At 38.2% G+C, this 18,680-nt stretch overlaps 1 protein-coding gene across 1 annotated transcript in view; it reads right to left on the reverse strand.

Annotated features, from left to right (window-relative positions):
• The window catches only part of LOC128657790 (deleted in malignant brain tumors 1 protein-like), a 159,819-nt gene that overhangs the window by 91,003 nt on the left and 50,136 nt on the right, over positions 1–18,680 (reverse strand). The window contains 2 exon segments of the mRNA XM_053712203.1: positions 13,679–13,832; positions 13,913–13,936. Coding sequence (XP_053568178.1) covers positions 13,679–13,832; positions 13,913–13,936 — 178 coding nt within the window.

An 18,680-nucleotide genomic window follows, 5' to 3' on the forward strand; every position in this document is an offset into this window, starting at 1 on the left:
AATTTTTTATGTTTTTTAATGCTTACATTATATCATTCCATTCTAAGTGCAGGCAATTCATAGCTAAGCTCGATATCACTCGATATTCCTCCAATCACAACACTACTATCGATAGGCGTGTGCCGAAATACAAGCTGATTGGCTGTCATGGAGGCGGAGGTTCCTGGAAGTGTACCGGATTGGTAGAGAGCAATTGTTCTATGGATATTTAAGTCCTGCACCCCGAAGCCTCTGCTTATTCATTTTTTCAAAGAAAGTGTAACATTGAGAAAGGCGATATTAGAGCCGAAACGCGTTTGTTCCGCACTTTTGATTACAGGTCGACCATTCACTCCAGCCACCTGACGCCGATGTTTCCAGTTCTCGGCCAGGAAACAGAAGAGTGTTTGGCGGCCATATTTTACTTTTAAACTTTAGTTTAATAAACGGTTGTGGGTAATTTAAAGGTTCCTAGGGATATTTATCCTAGATTTTAAAACATAAATAATAAAGTATGTATGATTTTATTTTTGACTTTTTTGAGTGAGAGTGAGTGCTATAGTAACCCCTTAGCTGCCTATTCCTTGTTAGTCCGATAGTTCTACCACAGTCCCAGCAGCACTAACTCTGAATTCCTAAATGAGGAAATCAGGTAAAAAAAAAACTGCCTGATATCAGATTCATCATTCATGTTAGTATCTGTTCCAAAATACATTGTTTTTTTCAGACAATTTTTGACTTCTATGATACTTGGGGTTGCATTCACTTTACATTTTTTGAAAATTAAATATCTAGCTCTAAGAACAGTCATACTAATTAATTTATCATTCAATTGTGGTACTTCCCTATCCTTCCCTAAAAAGACAATATAGATCAATGGTAGTGTCAGAGGAGAGACCTTCAGTGAGTTATTCAGCCAGTATTCTAGTTTCAACCAAAAGTGTCTTATCTTAGGACAGTTCCAAATCATGTGTGAGAGGTCGGCTGCAGGCCGTGAACATTTTGGGCACTTATTGAATTCCAAATTCCCACACCTGGAACCTTTTTCAGGGTAAAGTATGTCTTATAAAGGAGTTTGATGTGTGATTCCCTCCAAGTTGAGGACAGAGTAACCTGTGTATTTTTTTAAATAGAAACTTGGACAAACCTAGTGTCAATGTTGTTATGAGGTATCAGTACATTCCAGTCTGCAGAGATTTTTTCAAGGTTAGATATACCTTTAGGAAAGCTGAGAAGCAGGTTACATGGGGAAGTTGACATATGTCCATTTTTGACCAAGACTAACCAACTTTCCAGACTCCCCAAGGTCCACCACCAGCCTGACTTGTTCATTAGTTCTACAGCAAAATGTTTTGCTTGCAAATACGCAAAAAAACTCCTTATTGGAGAGAATGAATTCTTCCTTAAGTACGCCAAAGTTTTTAACACGTTGCCTTTCTTTATCTATTAGCTGAGTGACCCTATCAAGGTCTAGATTATGCCACCTTCGGAAAGGTACCGAGTGCGTACCTGCTGGAAATTTGGGATTTCCCATAAATGGTAAATAATTAGAGACATTGCAATCTAAGACCAAAAGATTGCCAATCTTCCACCAAATCTGTAGAGGGTTAAATATAGTTTTAAGTTTTTTTATTTCTTGGGGTATCAATTTGGGTTTGCAATGAATTAAGGCTACAGGGAGAAACAAATGACATACATTTTTTTCCAATTCATTATCTGTAACATAGTCAGTGTGCCAGTCTGCCACTATACTTGCTAGAAAAACGAAATTGTATAAGTGCAAGTCTGGCAGTGCAAATCCTTCATATTTTCTAGGTAGATCAAGTTTAGATAGAGCAATTATGGGAATTATATTTTGCCATATAAAGCTTCTCAGTGCAGTATTAAACAACCTGATGTCCTTCCCTTTAAGAATTATTGGAATGTTCTGGAGGACATATAGTACTTTCGGAAGAAGGACCATCTTAAACAGGGCTATCCGGCCGGATAAAGATAATGGGAGATTTTGCCAATTTTTCAATTTCTCTTTGATTTCTGTCAGTACCGGAGGAATATTGAGAATATAAGAATTATCCGGATTGGAAGAGATGAAAACACCCAGATATTTAAATGAATCTGAAACAACTCTGAAGGGTATATTTAATGGAGAATTATTATTTTTCCTTAACCAGAGAAGTTCAGGCATAGAAGTGTTAACCCTATAACCTGAGAAAGATCCAAATTGATCGATAATTGAAGGTAGTTTTGGTATATTATTTCTGGTGTTCGATAAATATAAGAGGATATTGTCCACATACCAAGGATTTTAAGCTCCTTGCATCCTATATTTTTATACCTTCTAGTTGATGTCTAACCATGATTGCTAGAGGTTCAATCGATACATCAAAAATGAGGGGAAAGAGAGGACACCCCTGCTGTGTTCCCCTTTCTAGTGTAATCTCTTGCAAGAGAATATTATTAACTAGCAATCTAATATGTTTTTTTTTATATAAATTCCCCATGAATTTGAGAAATTTACCTTTAAAGCCAAATTTAGAAAGGGAGGATAACAGGTGATCATAGCGTAATGAGTCGAATGCTTTCTCAGCATCTACTAAGATAACTGCCAGGTCAGAGGTGTCCTCTCTCCCCCCCAGTTCCGACCCCTCCAATGTTTTGAAGTATTTAACAACCATCAGAACCTCCATTATTTTAGCTGAGGAATCCCGTTTATATAAGAACCCAGCTTGGTCCTTATGAATAATACTAGATACTAGAGAGTATTGACTGTAACCTTTTTGCTAGAATGGAGGTGAACATTTTGTAGTTGGAGTTCAGGAGAGCTATGGGTCTGTATGACTCCTTGCTGGGATCTTTTCCCTGTTTAAGTATTAAAGTCGTGTGTGAAGCAGAGAAATAAGAAGAGATCGGGAGGCTATCAATGTACATAGCATTAAAAAGTTGACAAAGATGCGGAACAATCAGCGGAGAGAACATTTTATAGAACTCATTAGGTAGCGCATCCAGTCCTGGTGCTTTATTTGGTGAGAGATCATTTATAGCTCTTTCGATTTCCACTTAGAGAATAGGGGCATTAAGGGTTTCAATAGATTCCGCCATAAGTGTAGGGAATAACATTTCTTTTACAAGATACAACGAGTCCACGGATTTCATCCTTACTTATGGAATATTGCCTCCTGTTTAGCAGGAAGTGGCAAAGAGCACCACAGCAGAGCTGTATATAGCTCCTCCCCTCCCTCCCACCTCTAGTCATTCTCTTTGCCTGTGTTAGTGATAGGAAGAGGTAAAGTCAGGTCAGGTGTTAGTTTTAGATTCTTCAATCAAGAAGTTTTTTATTTTAAAATGGTGCCAGTGAGTACTATTTTCCTCAGGGAGATATCGTCAGTCTATACCTTCCCAAGAGGAGTGGAGACATCTTATTTTCTGCCCTGATGTTGATGATCTTAGCAGAATGTAATCTAAGATCCAGGCTGGTTCCCACAGAGCAGTTAAAGGTAGTTTAAAGAGACATCTTCAGTGTGGAGAACCATGTCATGCTACAAGCAGCATTGAAGTATGTTCAGTCATTTGTTTCTGGGGAGATTCGATGCATCAGATCATGCTGACATTATTCCCTATCTGTGGAGGGGTAAGCAGTATACACTACATATGATAATGGTGTACCTTGAATTCCCTTTTGTATTGTAAATGTGTCTAATTTAAAAGAGGGAACGTTATGAGGATTACTCTGTATGTTATACGCTTGGAGATGCGGTGCTGAACGGTCATAGTTTTACATATCTCTGACCTAAGGGAGTGCAGTTTTGGGTCTTGCAATTGGACTTGATATTGCGACATTTTGTGTAAGAGGGGCACATGACTTACTTTTTATTAAAAATACCGACATGTTTGCATTTTTTTTTGCTAACCCATGCGGGTCTCTATTTCAGCTAGTTTTATGCCCACGGATGGCGGGGCCTATTTTCGCGCGCTCAGATGCGCAGTACCATCCGGATTGCATAGAAGCAAAGTCCTGGGCTCCGGTGGGGCCTAACTTGTTTTGCCTATCGCAAGGCTCTAAGGGCTTCTCAAAGAGCAGTAGTGTATTCCGGGGGCAGGTAGGCATCACAGCAGAGCTGTTGCGAGTTGCCGGAGGCCTAAATAAATAAAAAGATTTTATTATACTGTTATATCGAATTATATTGCCTTTTATTCATCTTAGCAAGTGGATGCAATACAGTTAAGATATTATGGGCACGTTAGAAAAGTTTTATTGACAAAAAACGCTGTTTCAAAGATAGCAGAAAAATTGTTGCGCTTTTATTATTTAAAGGTGCAGTACACTTTTTGGTACAAATATTTTGTTTATGTAATTTGACTTCAGAGCTCAATATTTCAAATAAGAAACAACTATTATTGCTATTGCTAGTCTGTTTAACATGTCTGAACTTGAGGAAACTACTTGTTCTATGTGTTTAGATGCCATTGTGGAACCCCCTCTTACTTTTTGTTCCTCATGTACTGAAAGGGCCTTACAATGTAAAGAGTGAATTTTCTTTAACGAAAGTGTGTCTAAAGATGATTCTCAGGCTGAAGAGAATCAGGGTATGCCGCTACTCTCTCCCCATGCGTCACAACCTCTAACGCCCACGCAAGCGATGCCAGGTTCTTCAACCGCGTCTACTTCATTTACTCTGCAGGATATGGCTGCAGTCATGTCATCTACCCTTACAGAGGTTTTATCTAAGTTACCAGTGTTACAGGGTAAACGCAGCAGGACAGAAGTCAATTTGAATACTACGACCTCTGATGCTTTGTTGGCTATTTCCGATGTACCCTCACAGGGATCTGATTTGGGGGTCAGAGAACTTCTGTCTGAGGGGGAACTTTCTGATTGGGGAAATGTGTTGCCTCAGACAGACTCGGACATCATGTCCTTTAGATTTAAACTTGAACAACTCCGCCTGTTGCTTCGGGAGGTTTTAGCAGCTCTGGATGATTGTGACTCAATTGTGGTACCACCAGAGAAATTGAGTAAGATGGACAAATACTTAGAAGTGCCTACTTACTCTGATGTTTTTCCGGTTCCTAAGAGAATCTCAGATATTATTACACGGGAATGGGAAAGACCGGGTATCCCATTCTCACCTTCCCCTAATTTTAAGAAAATGTATCCCATATCTGACACTCTTCGGGACTTGTGGCAAACAGTCCCTAAGGTGGAGGGATCTATATCTACCCTAGCTAACGTACAACTATTCCTATTGAGGACAGTTGTGCTTTCAAAGACCCTATGGATAAGAAATTGGAGGGTCTTCTAAAGAAGTTATTTATTCATCAGGGTTTTCTGTTACAACCGACAGCCTGCATTGTACCAGTTACCACTGCGGCGGCCTTCTGGTTTGACGCCTTAGAAGAGTCTCTTAAGACTGAGACCCCTTTAGAGGAAATTCTGGATAGAATTAAGGCGCTAAAGCTGGCCAATTCTTTTTTTACAAACGCCGCTTTTTAGATTGCCAAATTGGCGGCTAAGAATGCTGGATTTGCCATTCTAGCGCATAGACCGTTATGGTTAAAGTCTTGGCCTGCTGATGTGTCATCTAAGTCAAAGCTTTTGGCTATTCCTTTCAAAGGGAAGACCCTATTCGAGCCTAACTTGAAAGAAATTATTTCTGATATTACGGGAGGTAAGGGTCATCTCCTACCTCAGGATAAAGCAAATAAACTAAGGGATAAACAAAGTTCCTTTCGGAACTTCAAAGGAGTCCCTGCTTCTTCTTCCGCCAAACAGGAAGGGAATTTTGCGCAAACCAAGACTGTCTGGAGACCCAACCAGGCTTGGAACAAAGGTAAACAACCCAAGAAGCCCACTGCTGCTCCCAAGACAGCATGAAGGGGCGGCCCTCGATCCGGGACCGGATCTAGTAGGGGGCAGACTTTCTCTTTTTGCCCAGGCTTGGGCAAGAGATGTTCAGGACCCCTGGACACTGCAAATCGTGTCCCAAGGGTATCAACTGGAATTCAAAAATTCTCTCCCAAGGGGAGGTTTCTTCTTTCACGATTGTCTGTAGACCAGATAAAAAGAGAGGCGTTCTTACACTGTGTAAAAAACCTCTCTACTATGGGAGTAATTCGTCCCATTCCAACTGGAACAGGGGCAGGGAGTTTACTCAAATCTTTTCGTGGTTCCCAAAAAAGAGGGAACGCTCAGACCCATTTTAGATCTCAAGAGTCTAAACAAGTTTCTCAGAGTCCCATCCTTCAAGATGGAGACCATTCAAACAATTTTACCAATGATCCAGGAGGGTCAGTATATGACTACCGTGGACTTGAAGGATGCATACCTTCATATTCCTATCCACAAGGATCTTCATCAGTACCTAAGGTTTGCTTTCCTGGACAAACATTTTCAGTTCATGGCTCTTCCTTTCGGGTTGGCCACAGGATCTTCACGATGGTTCTAGGGTCCCTTCTGGCGGTTCTCAGACCGCGGGGTATTGCAGTGGTGCCTTATCTAGACGATATTCTAATCCAGGCGTCGTCTTACCATCTGTCAAAGTCTCATACAGACATGGTTCTGTCCTTTTTGAGGACTCACGAGTGGAAGGTGAATCTAGAAAAGAGTTCACTAATCCCACAGACAAGGGTTCCCTTCTTGGGGACTCTGATAGATTCCTTTTCCATGAAAATTTTCTTGACAGAGGTCAGAAAGTTAAAGATTCTGAATACTTGCCGAGTCCTTCAGTCCAATCCTTGGCCATCAGTGGCTCAGTGCATGGAGGTAATAGGATTGATGGTGGTGGCAATGGACATCGTTCCATTTACTCGTTTTCATCTAAGACCACTACAACTGAACATGCTCATGCAGTGGAATGGAGATTATGCGAATTTGTCTCCTCAGACAGATCTGGATCAGGAGAAAAGAGACTCTCTTCTTTGGTGGTTGTTGCCGGATGATCTGTCCCAAGGGACGTGCCTCAGCAAACCCTCATGGGTGATAGTGACAACGGACGCCAGCCTACTAGGTTGGGGTGCAGTCTGGAATTCCCTGAAGGCTCTGGATGTGTGGACTCGGTCAGAGTCTCTTCTTCCAATCAATATTCTGGAATTGAGAGCAATATTCAATGCGCTTCAGGCTTGGCCTCAGTTGGTCTTGGCCAAGATCATCCGTTTTCAGTCGGACAACATCACGACTGTAGCTTACATCAATCATCAGGGAGGAACAAGAAGTTCCTTAGCGATGACAGAAGTATCCAAGATAATTTGGTGGGTGGAGGCTCACTCTTGTTATCTGTCAGCAATATACATCCCAGGAGTGGACAACTGGTAAGCGAACTTTCTAAGCAGACAGACGTTTCATCCGGGGGAGTGGGAACTCCATCCAGAGGTTTTTGCAGCCCTGATTCTCAAATGGGGCAGACTGGAATTGGATCTGATGGCATCTCGTCAGAATGCCAAGCTCCCAAGATACGGATCCAGGTCGAGGGATCCTCAGGCCGAACTAATAGATGCCTTGGCAGTGCCTTGGTCGTTCAACCTAGCTTATGTGTTTCCACCGTTTGCTCTCCTTCCCCGGGTGATTGCTTGGATCAAACAGGAGAGGGCTTCAGTAATTCTAATCGCACCTGCATGGCCTCGCAGGACTTGGTATGCCGATCTAGTGGACATGTCCTCTCTGCCACCGTGGAAGCTTCCATTGAGGCAGGACCTTCTAATTCAGGGGCCTTTTTAACACCCAAATCTAGTTTCTCTGCAACTGACTGCTTGGAAATTGAACGCTTGATTCTATCTAAGTGAGGGTTCTTTGATTCGGTCATTGATACTTTGATTCAGGCACGCAAGCCTGCTACTAGAAAGATCTACCATAAGATATGGTGTAAATATCTTTATTGTTGCAAATCCAAGGGCTACTCATGGAGTAGACTTAGGATTCCCAGAATTCTGTCTTTTCTCCAAGAAGGATTGGAGAAAGGATTATCAGCTAGTTCCTTAAAGGGACAAATTTCTGCTTTGTCAATTTTACTACACAAACGTTTGGCAGATGTTCCAGACATTCAGTCCTTTTGTCAGGCTCTGACCAGAATCAAGCCTGTGTTTAGACCAATTGCTCCACCCTGGAGTTTGAATTTAGTTCTTAATGTTCTTCAAGGGGTTCCATTTGAACCCATGCATTCCATAGATATTAAGTTGTTATCTTGGAAGGTTTTATTTTTAGTTGCTATTTCTTCTGCTCGTAGAGTTTCTGAGCTTTCAGCATTACAATGTGACTCGCCTTATCTTATCTTCCATTCTGATAAGGTGGTTTTACGTACCAAACCTGGTTTCCTACCTAAGGTTGTTTCTAATAAGAATATTAATCAGGAAATTGTTGTTCCTTCATTATGTCCTAATCCTTCTTCTAAGAAGGAGCGTCAGTTACATAACTTGATTATGGTCCGTGCCCTGAAGTTTTACTTGCAGGCGACTAAAGAATTTCGTCAATCATCTTCATTATTTGGGGCTTTCTCTGGAATGCATAGGGGCCAGAAAGCTACGGCTATTTCTCTTTCTTTTTGGCTGAGGAGTATCATCTGTCTGGCATTTGAGACTGCTGGACAGCAGCCTCCTGAAAGATTACGGCTCATTCTACTAGGGCTGTGGCTTCTTCATGGGCATTTAAAAAAAAGGCTGCAACTTGGTCGTCTCTTCACACTTTTTCCAAATTTTTTCAAATTTGATCATTTTGCTTCTTCTGAGGCTATTTTTGGGAGAAAGGTTCTTCAAACAGTGGTGCCTTCCGTTTAGGTTCCTGTCTTGACCCTCCCTTTCATCAGTGTCCTATAGCTTTGGTATTGTATCCCATAAGTAAGGATGAAATCCGTGGACTCGTCGTATCTTGTAAAATAAAAGGAAATTTATGCTTACCTGATAAATTTATTTCTTTTACTATACGACGAGTCCACGGCCCACCCTGTTTTTCTGAGACAGGTTAAAGTTTTTTATATTATTCTTTGTTAAACTTCAGTCACCTCTGCACCTTGGCTTTTCCTTTCTCTTCCTAACTTCGTTCAAATGACTGGAGGTGGGAAGGAGGGGAGGAGCTATATACAGCTCTGCTGTGGTGCTCTTTGCCACTTCCTGCTAAACAGGAGGCGATATTCCATAAGTAAGGATGAAATCCGTGGACTCGTCGTATTGTAAAAGAAATAAATTTATCAGGTAAGCATACATTTCCTTTTTGTTCCAAAACTCATCAGATTGGAACTTATCCAAGTTCCTAAAAGAATAGAGTTCTTGATAGTACTTTGTAAGAACCTCCGAGATCTCTTCTGTCTTTAGAAGGGCTTTCCCCGCTTGTTGAAGTGCTTCAATCACTTCTGACTTGTATCTCTCTTTACCAAGTTTACCAGGAGTCTCCCTGACTTGTTGTCATATCTATAAAATTTAGCTTGCAATTTTAAATCCTTTTGTGTTGCTTGGTATATTAGATAGATGTCCCTATATTAGATAGATGTCCCTTTCATTTTTCGATCTAGTATATTTTGCCCAGTTTGCTGGAGTTGTTTTAGACAGATAGAGGTTAAAGGAGTTAGTCAGTGATCTAAGCACTTCTTTCTCTCTCACTTTGAGCTTTCTTAATACATTGGAGCTATACAATATTATTTCTCCCCTAAGCACTGCTTTTGCAGCTTCCCAGAACACCGTAGGATGTTAGAATAGTCATGATTAAAATCGGCATATTCTTCAAATTTAGATTTAAACCAGTTTTTTAATTTTAAATCAGTTGAAAAAATGCTATTTTAAACAACTTTCCACTTTACTTCTATTATATAATTTGCTTTCTTCTCTTTGTATTCTTTGTTAAAAAGCATACCTAGGTATGCTCTTTTATTGTGTAAAAACAGCAATGATGTAAAAAAAACAATAATTGTTGTTTTTGCACAAAAAAAGAATTTGTATTTTTATACAATTGGAAAAAAATGTTTTTTAAGCTCTTTACACTGTATCTAAAGTTTGATACTCTTTTCAAAGAATCTCTTTACACAACAATTCATCCTGTTAAAGATCAGCCATCCAGAGGACAAGGTCACGTGACATTATCGGTGTGAAAAAGGCTGAGCAAGACCAAGCTGAATCACAGCCCAAAGGTAATAGCAGTGATCTGCCGTTAATGGCAGCCAGCTGGAGGCCATAATATCCAGTCAGCTTTGTCAGCACTAATTCAAATTTAATGATCAACTGAATATGAGTGTCACATTTTGGGTTTCTTATGTTATACTAATAGATTATTAAGTGCCTTCTTGTTTTTTGTTTGTTTGTAGATTTTTTAAAAAAATACTTACTGTAAGTCTGAAAAAAAAGACTCCATTTGGTTCTATGGCAATTCTCATTCAAATTTTCTTCTGCAACCCCACCCCTTGCTTTCACATAACCAATTGAACAAGAGCATGGCTTGTCAATCATGCCAGACTGATCAGTCCAGTATGTTTATGAAACAAAAAGAAAACAGTGAACCTTTTGATCAGTTTTACAGTGCATTTATTAGTGTGTTCTTTTTCAAAAATTATATATTTGGATTTATAGTAGGAATTTTCCTGAAATTTGATATATGTGTTTCAACTATCATTTACTACAAAACTCAGACAGGTAGATTATAAGTTTGTGCGTTTGTCTTTTAATGCTTAAAAAATTGTATTTTCAGAGTTTAAACAGTAATGCAGCCATTGCAAGTCCTGCACTCATAAAAATGATGTTTTTGCATGGGATTTCCATAGCGCTGGTATTATGAGTTTTTCTGGGAGGCAATGTTCAAATCAGCCAATAGAATTTCAGTAGCTCTCATCCTATTGGCTGATTTGAACAGCTAATAGGATTTCAGTAGTTCTCATCCTATTGGCTGATTTGGTTTTCCAAAATCAAATTAGCCAATAGGAATGCAAGAGATGCCATCTTGAATCGCATACCTTACATTGAAGATTCAGTATACGGCGGCAACCGTATGAAGAGGATGCTCCGCGCCGGATATCTTCAGGATGGACCTGCTCTGCGCCGCCGGGATGAAGATAGAAGATGCCGCCTGGATGAAGATAGAAGAGGCTGCCTGGATGAAGATAGAAGAGGCCGCCTGGATGAAGACTTCTCGCCGCCTGGATGAGGACTTCACCGTCTGGATGAAGATTGTTTAAGCGGGACTTGTTAGGTTTATTAGTGTTGGGTTTTTTTAAGGTTTTTTGAGGTGTTTTTTTTTTTTTAGTTTAGGTTTAGGGCTTTTGTAAAAGAGCTAAGCTAAATGCCCTTTTCAGGGCAAAGCAAAAGTTAGTAATTTTTTCAGGTAAAAGAGCTGTTTAACTTAGGGCAATGCCCTACAACAGACCCTTTTAAGGGCTATTGGTAATTTATTCTAGATTTGTTTTCTTCTTTTGGAGTGTTTTTTTTTTTTTTTTTTTAAATGGGTATTAGAATAGGAATCATTTTTATTATTTTTGATAATTTGTTTGTTATTTTGTGTAATATATTTTTTTGTTCTGGGGTGGGTTTTTATTTTTAGATTAGGGCTTGGGCATTTCACAAAAGAGCTGAATGCCCTTTTAAGGGCAGGAAAAATAGCTAAATGCCCTCTTTAGTGCAATGCCCATACAAGAGCCCTTTTCAGGGCAATGGGTAGATTAGGTTTTACTTTATTTTTATTTTATGGGTTTGTGGAGTGGGGGTTTGTATACTGTTAGGGGGTGTTTGTTTTGTTTTATAGCAAAAAAAACTATAAACTTAAAGGGACACTGAACCCAACTTTTTTTCCATGATTTAGATAGAGCATGCAATTTTAAGCCACTTTCTAATTTATTCCTATTATCAATTTTTCTTCGTTCTCTTGCTATCTTTATTTTAAAAAGAAGATATCTAAGCTTGTTTTTTTATTCAGAACTCTGGACAGCACTTTTTTATTGGTGGATGAGTTTATCCACCAATCAGCAAGAACAACCCAGGTTGATCCCCAAAAATGGGCCGGCATCTAAACTTACTTTCTTGTATTTCAAATAAAGATACCAAGAGAATGAAGAAAATTTGATAATAGGAGTAAATTAGAAAGTTGCCTAAAATGTCATGCTCTATCTGAATCACGAAAGAAAAAATGTGGGTACAGTGTCCCTTTAAGTGCACACAAAAGGTCCTTTTAAGGGCCCTTGGTAGTTTATTCTAGATTAGGCTTTTTTATTTTGGGGTGTTTTTTTTTCTAAAGGGTATTAAAATAGGAATATTTTTTATTATTTTTTATAATTTCTTTTGTTATTTTTTTGTAATGGTAGTTTTTTTTTCTTTTTTGTAATTTTAGTTTTTTTCTTTTTTGTAATGTTAGGTTTTAGTGTAAGACAGCTTAGGTTTTATTTCACTGATAAGTTTGTATTTATTTTAACTAGGTAGTTAGTAAATGGTTAATAACTATTTACTAACTAGTTTACCTAGTTAAAATAAATACATACTTACCTGTGAAATAAAAATAAAACTTAAGCTAGCTACAATATAACTATTAGTTTTATTGTAGCTAGCTTAGGTTTTATTTCACAGGTAAGTATTTAGATTTAAATAGGAATTATTTAGTTAATAATTCTAAGTTTAATTTAGCTATATTTTAATAATGTTAAAGTTAGGGGGTGTTAGGGTTAGGCTTATGGTTAGGTTTAGGGGTTAATATAGTTTAATTTAGGTTGTTGCAATGTAGGGGGCTGGCAGTTTAGGGGTTAATAGATTTATTTAGTGGTAGTGATGTGGGAGGCCAAAAGTTTTCGGAGTTAATAACTTCATTTAGTTGCAGCGATTTTGGGGAGCGGCGGAATAGGGGTTAATAGATTTATTTTAGTGTGGGCGATGTTGGGGTGCAGGGGAATAGGGGTTAATAATTTTAGTATAGTGGTGGCAACATCGTGAGCGGCAGATTAGGGGTTAATAGTTTTATTTAGGTGGTGGCGATATCGGGAGTGGCAGATTAGGGGTTAATAACATTATGTAGGTGGCGGCGATGTCAGGGCAGCAGATTAGGGGTGTTTAGACGTGGGGTTTAAGTTAGGGTGTTAGGTTTAAACGTAATTTTTTTTCCCCATAGACATCAATGGGACTGCGTTACGGAGCTTTTTATTCTGCAATTGCAGGTGTTAGGTTTTTTTTAGCCCGCTCTCCCCATTGATGGCTATGGGGAAAGCGTGCACGAACACGTCAAAACATCACTTGCTTTTGGTACGGTATGGAGCTCAACGCAACCATATCGCCCGCACAAGCCGGGTTTTTAAAAACTTGTAATGGCAGCACTATAGGGGGTTAAATAATGCAACTTTTGTTGTGGTCGTTAAATTCCCTGTAACGCACACAACTCGTAATCTAGCTGATAGTTTTTAAGTGAATCAGTTAATTATTTACTGAGATATTTTTCCAGTTAACTTTGGATTGGAATATCTATCTGTTCAGTTTTGCAATCACTAAAAAAAATGAAAACTTAAAATGAATTTATCTGAATAAAGGAGTAAAAAAAAAGTGAAGCTTTGTTTTAAAATGAAGTATTAATATTTTCTTTGGTCATAAGGTAACAAACATGAGTGAGCATCAATCACAGAACAATTTGTTACGATCTGAGTTATTTATAATAGTGGTTTTAAAACAATGTACCACAAACCTGATACAGTATAGTGATTTTTTTCCATGTACTAAGCAAAGAGGAATGCATGATTTTACCTTAGCTGCATATACTTACTTAAAATCAAGAAAGCGTAACTCCAAATAATAACCGGCTGCTGTCCTAATGTCCCATGTGCAATAGGCATGTGGTGGATAAGGGTTTGGATAGAAAGGAGTGGTTATCTCTCCTGAATACTGTGTTAAGAGGCCTCCACATGAATAGCTAATTCCTAGAAGTTATAAAGAATTTAAAAAAAAATTAATATAATGTTATATCTGCTGAAGGGCATAAATGAAGTAAATTGCATACCTGTTGTCCAATCATGTGGCGAGTCTGGGAAAAAAAAGAAAAATGTTAAAACGAACTACAAAAATGTCTATCTGTTATATCTATATCTATCTATCTATCTATCTATCTATCTATCTATCTATCTATCTATCTATCTATCAATCTATCCAGTTGTGTAGCAATGTTCATTACTTATAGCACTTTTACTATGAGAAACATCAATCTGTTATCTGGAAAGCAAGCATTTATTATTATTATTAATAATAATAATTAGGAATAAAACTCTAGACCAATTGCATAACAGAACACCAGGTATATATACCCCTATAAAATTTAGTATACAAGTTTCTGGGCATTAATGGAATATTCATTTTTACTATCACATGAAAAATTAGAAACACTAAAGTTTATATAGTTTAGAACACAAACTATTGCAATTTATTGGGTTTGCACATGAGTAAGGTGTTTTTTTTTTTGCTCCTTTGACTTCTATGGTGGAATATGTTTGTCTAAGTTCGACTTTTTACTCGCGACGGGTTAGCACGCAAGCAAAAACTGTTTTCTTTCAACTTGTAATACGAGCGCTACTTGACTAGTGCAAAAAGCTTACTTCTAGTGAGTTAACACTTGAGCGTTAAATACCAATCCTCTTGTAATTTGGCCCTAACAGTTTAAATGCTTTTTAAAACTTTTATTTTGTATGCAGATGTTTCATTACTGCTTTATACTATGTTTACATAAAAAGTATTTATTGTCCCTTTAAGATTAGGGTACTTCTTTAGATTATATGGAAAAATGGAAAATAAGAATGTTATGAGATTGAAGAAGTTATATTTTAAAACGTCTGTTTTTTAAGATGATGTATGTCAAACCAGTTTTTGCTTAACTATAGTTCTATGAATTCCCTGTTGCCAAACAGTGATTTTCCTTACTAGATACAAAACATCAACCAATACTTGGATTTAACACTCTAATCCTTTCTGTCACCTGATCTTGATTATAACATTGGTTCTTCTATGACCCAGTTAAAATAAGAATTCAACAATGCTAATATTCTGCCTGGATTACTGTTAGAGGTCCTCTCATAGCCGGTATACCACTTATCACTTATCATAATTATCCTGGAAATGAATAATCCCCCATACAAGGCCTTGGAGAGAATATAGTCTAAGTCCGCTCTTTTTATTATAAACAGTGCTATGGTTATATAGTATACATCAACCAAAAAAAGGAAAGTAGACTTAGCAGCTTGTGTAAAATAGCATTTATTCAGTCAAATAGTAAAAAGTCCATGGAGGGACGTGGGTACACAAACAAAAGAGAAACAGTATATGCGTTTCGGCTAGGCGCCGCACTCACTACTGCTAGCTGTTTCTCTTTTGTTTGTGTACCCACGTCCCTCCATGGACTTTTTACTATTTGACTGAATAATTGCTATGTTTTACGCAAGCTGATGCTTCTACTTTCCTTTTTTGGTTGATGTCTACTATACCCATTGAAGCAGCGCTACTTCCACAGTGACAGCCTTTTGTTTGCTGAGTTGGGAACTTCCAGTACCTACGATCCACGGATACCTGCATTGCCGATGAGTGACAGCCCTCAGTTTTTCAGCATTCTATTGGATTCACAGGGTGAGAGTGGTCTTCACGCTGTGAGCGGAGGAGCCGGAACAGCACACTGGTGCAACGCTTCCATCTGGACCACCTGTGTATAACGTACAAAGTACGTCCTTCTTGCTGGCGGCTGGGCTGTTTAATGGAGGCACACCGGAGTGAGCAGATATCACTATCACAGTTTGACATACCATTTCACTCAAGTTAGAGTTGAAGGCTGCGGAGATCGCTACAAAGGAGGTATTTGTTCCTTGTTTTTTTGTATGCTGACTTGAACGCTCCCGGATTTCTCAGGTACAAGTGATACTATATACCTACATAGTAGGATTTGTACTGCCAGTTCCCTACATTTAGACTGTTTGTCTCAGGATCACTATTTTTAACCCTTTCCACGCCTGCCAATCTTTCTGGTTGTTTATATAGTATACATCACATACATTGTAAATTGACACAGAAGGGCTTCATTCACGCACTCTTATTGCAACATATTCAGTGGAAAATTACAGAACTTTAGACATGAAATTGTTTATGTAAGAGGCAAGAAAACTTAGACATTCGTCCTTGGTATAATATAAGAAATGTGGTGAGACCATGTAGATACTAGCAAGTACACAGTTACGGTTAGCAACAAGATAAAAAATTATAAGTCCACGAGAAAAAATGTCAGCAGACTAATGTTGAAAATAACAAAAAAAAACAAAATAAGTTGAGAAAAACAATAGTTCAGTGTTAGTTCAGAAATTCTGAATACATACAAAATGGAAAAGTAAAAATATGTAGGCAGGTTGGCTATATATTCTTACAATTACATTCAGAAATGTGATTGACTCATTAAAGGCTCAAACTCCAGCTCTCAGGCTGGTTCAACAACTCACTATGGGCCCAATGATAAAACGTTCTCCAGCAGACTTCAAAGGCACAGAACTCGTTGAAGGCGGAATCTAGAAGTCCCAAGAACTGAGAGCTGCCTTCCATAGAAAGTAATTAAGTTCTCTTGGATAGAAAATTTTACCAGGGGAAAATACAATTAACAGGGGAGCACATAGCTATGTTATAGGGCCACATGTATTGATATGCAAGCGGACAAGGTTCTCAACTAGAGAACTTGTCCGCACTGCTTTGCAGCATAGGGCAGCGGACCCTGGTCGTCTTCTGCCCGTATGAACCATTACATGCCCAAGTGAGCGTGAACAATCACAATAGAAAAGGACCTGTCAATCATCCCGAGCAAGTGAGTTCGGGTTGATTCCGGCCTTCCAACTCAGAGGAAGCATTGACTGTAAGAACCAGCGGTTTGTTATTGGAATGTGAAATATTAATATTTTATGTCAGGTTAGAACATTTGAGAAAATGAGTTTGGTTTGCGCAAGGGTGTTAGATTTTGTCCACTTTTTGCACTTTATTGAAGTCATTGGGGGAATATGTTAACATGGTTGCGATATTCAAAGTTCTGCTTTTTGAGTGTGTTGGGTTAGCGCTCATGCAAAAAAAATTACGTATGCTACTTGATACACAAAAAGGTTGCTTCTAGTAGAGTTAGCGCGCCACTCATAATCTAGCCCTGAGTTTCACATATAATTTGAAATTCTATTTTAAGCATTTATAGAAAGTTATAGCATCATATACAAATTGTTTATTTCTCTTTAAATATTTTAAAGTATATATGTTGCAGCATCATATTCAAATGGTTTATTGTGCACGTCAGGTAGTGAGCATATTACAACTTAAAAGTTTTCTCATGAGGGCTTACCCAACATGTGCAAAGAGGCAAATTTTAAAAATCACAACCAACGTAACATATTCTACCATAGGAGTGCGGAAAATGGATAAAAACACACCCTTACTCATGCACAAATACGATCGCATGTTCTCAAGTGGCTAGTGGAAATTTTAACCCTGTATCTATATGTATATATATGTATATATATATATAATATGTGTGTGTGTGTGTGGGTTTGTATATTTATATATTTATGATAGCAAATGAAGAGCACTCTCACTTCAAATCCAGCTGCCAGGGTGCAAACAGCAAATAAATAACACTGAACCATGGAATGCACTCACTGGTCTTTTTTAAACAAACGTGCCTTTAATGTGAAGGAAGGGGATACGGTCCCCGAAACGGCACATTAAATGCACGTTTGTTTAAAAAAGACCAGTGAGTGCATTCCATGGTTCAGTGTTATATATATATATATATATATATATATATATATATATATATATATATATATATATATATATATTTACAAATCTCAAGGAAGAAAAGTTTGAAGAGGTCACAGTAGTGTTCTCTCCAAAAGAGACAGGGATTTCAGCACTCCATTTAAATATTATGTTCAATGCACGCATACGTAAGTATTAATTTAGAAATAGGTGTTCCAGGCCTCCATGCAACCAAACAACTTCTGGGTCCCCTAAACCAAAACCACACAAGATTGTTATAAATAAATTAAATTTATTAGTGCAAACAAAGAAAGAAAAATCAGAAAAATCACATACATTTAAGAATACATTGTGCATATTAAATGCATAGATAAAGCTGGCCAGCTCACTCAGGTTGATATGATGCAGGTGAATACCTAGATATAGGCTTTTGAGTTATTAGGCAACACCCCTACCAGTGGGTAGCCCTGTGTACCAACAGGAATCTGCTACCATGGATAGTAATGGGGATCCATGCGTAATCACTCATATAATGCACAAATGAAACTGACAACACCTGTCTCAGAGGGTAACCCAAACGAATATGAGAGTCTTGTTACCATGAGATAAATATTAGGATCTATGCCAGTTACTTATGTGCTGAACTGTAACAATGTAACAAAGTATTACATGCTTATACATTTACACACTTATATTGAGAAAACAACACCCTGACCAGAGGGTAGCACCAATATTGAAAAAAGGTTCCAGCTACCTTAGTACTAAATAGGGATCTATGTATCTCTAATGATAGATGTGTAATCACAGCAATAATAGCAATCACTTATATAGTGCAAGCAGTATAGATTACATAAAAAATATGTTAATAGGGCTTTCCACATCCGCTGTGATTTTGTTTAAAGCTTAAGTATGTATGCTTTAGTGCATGTTCCAGACAGTACATTCCATTTCAGACTCGTAAGTCCATGAATACTTTACAAATCACTTTTGTGCGCTTGTAGTCCTTCTCC

Source organism: Bombina bombina, chromosome 4 (assembly GCF_027579735.1).
Source record: "Bombina bombina isolate aBomBom1 chromosome 4, aBomBom1.pri, whole genome shotgun sequence".
In the NCBI taxonomy this organism is placed as follows: domain Eukaryota; kingdom Metazoa; phylum Chordata; class Amphibia; order Anura; family Bombinatoridae; genus Bombina; species Bombina bombina.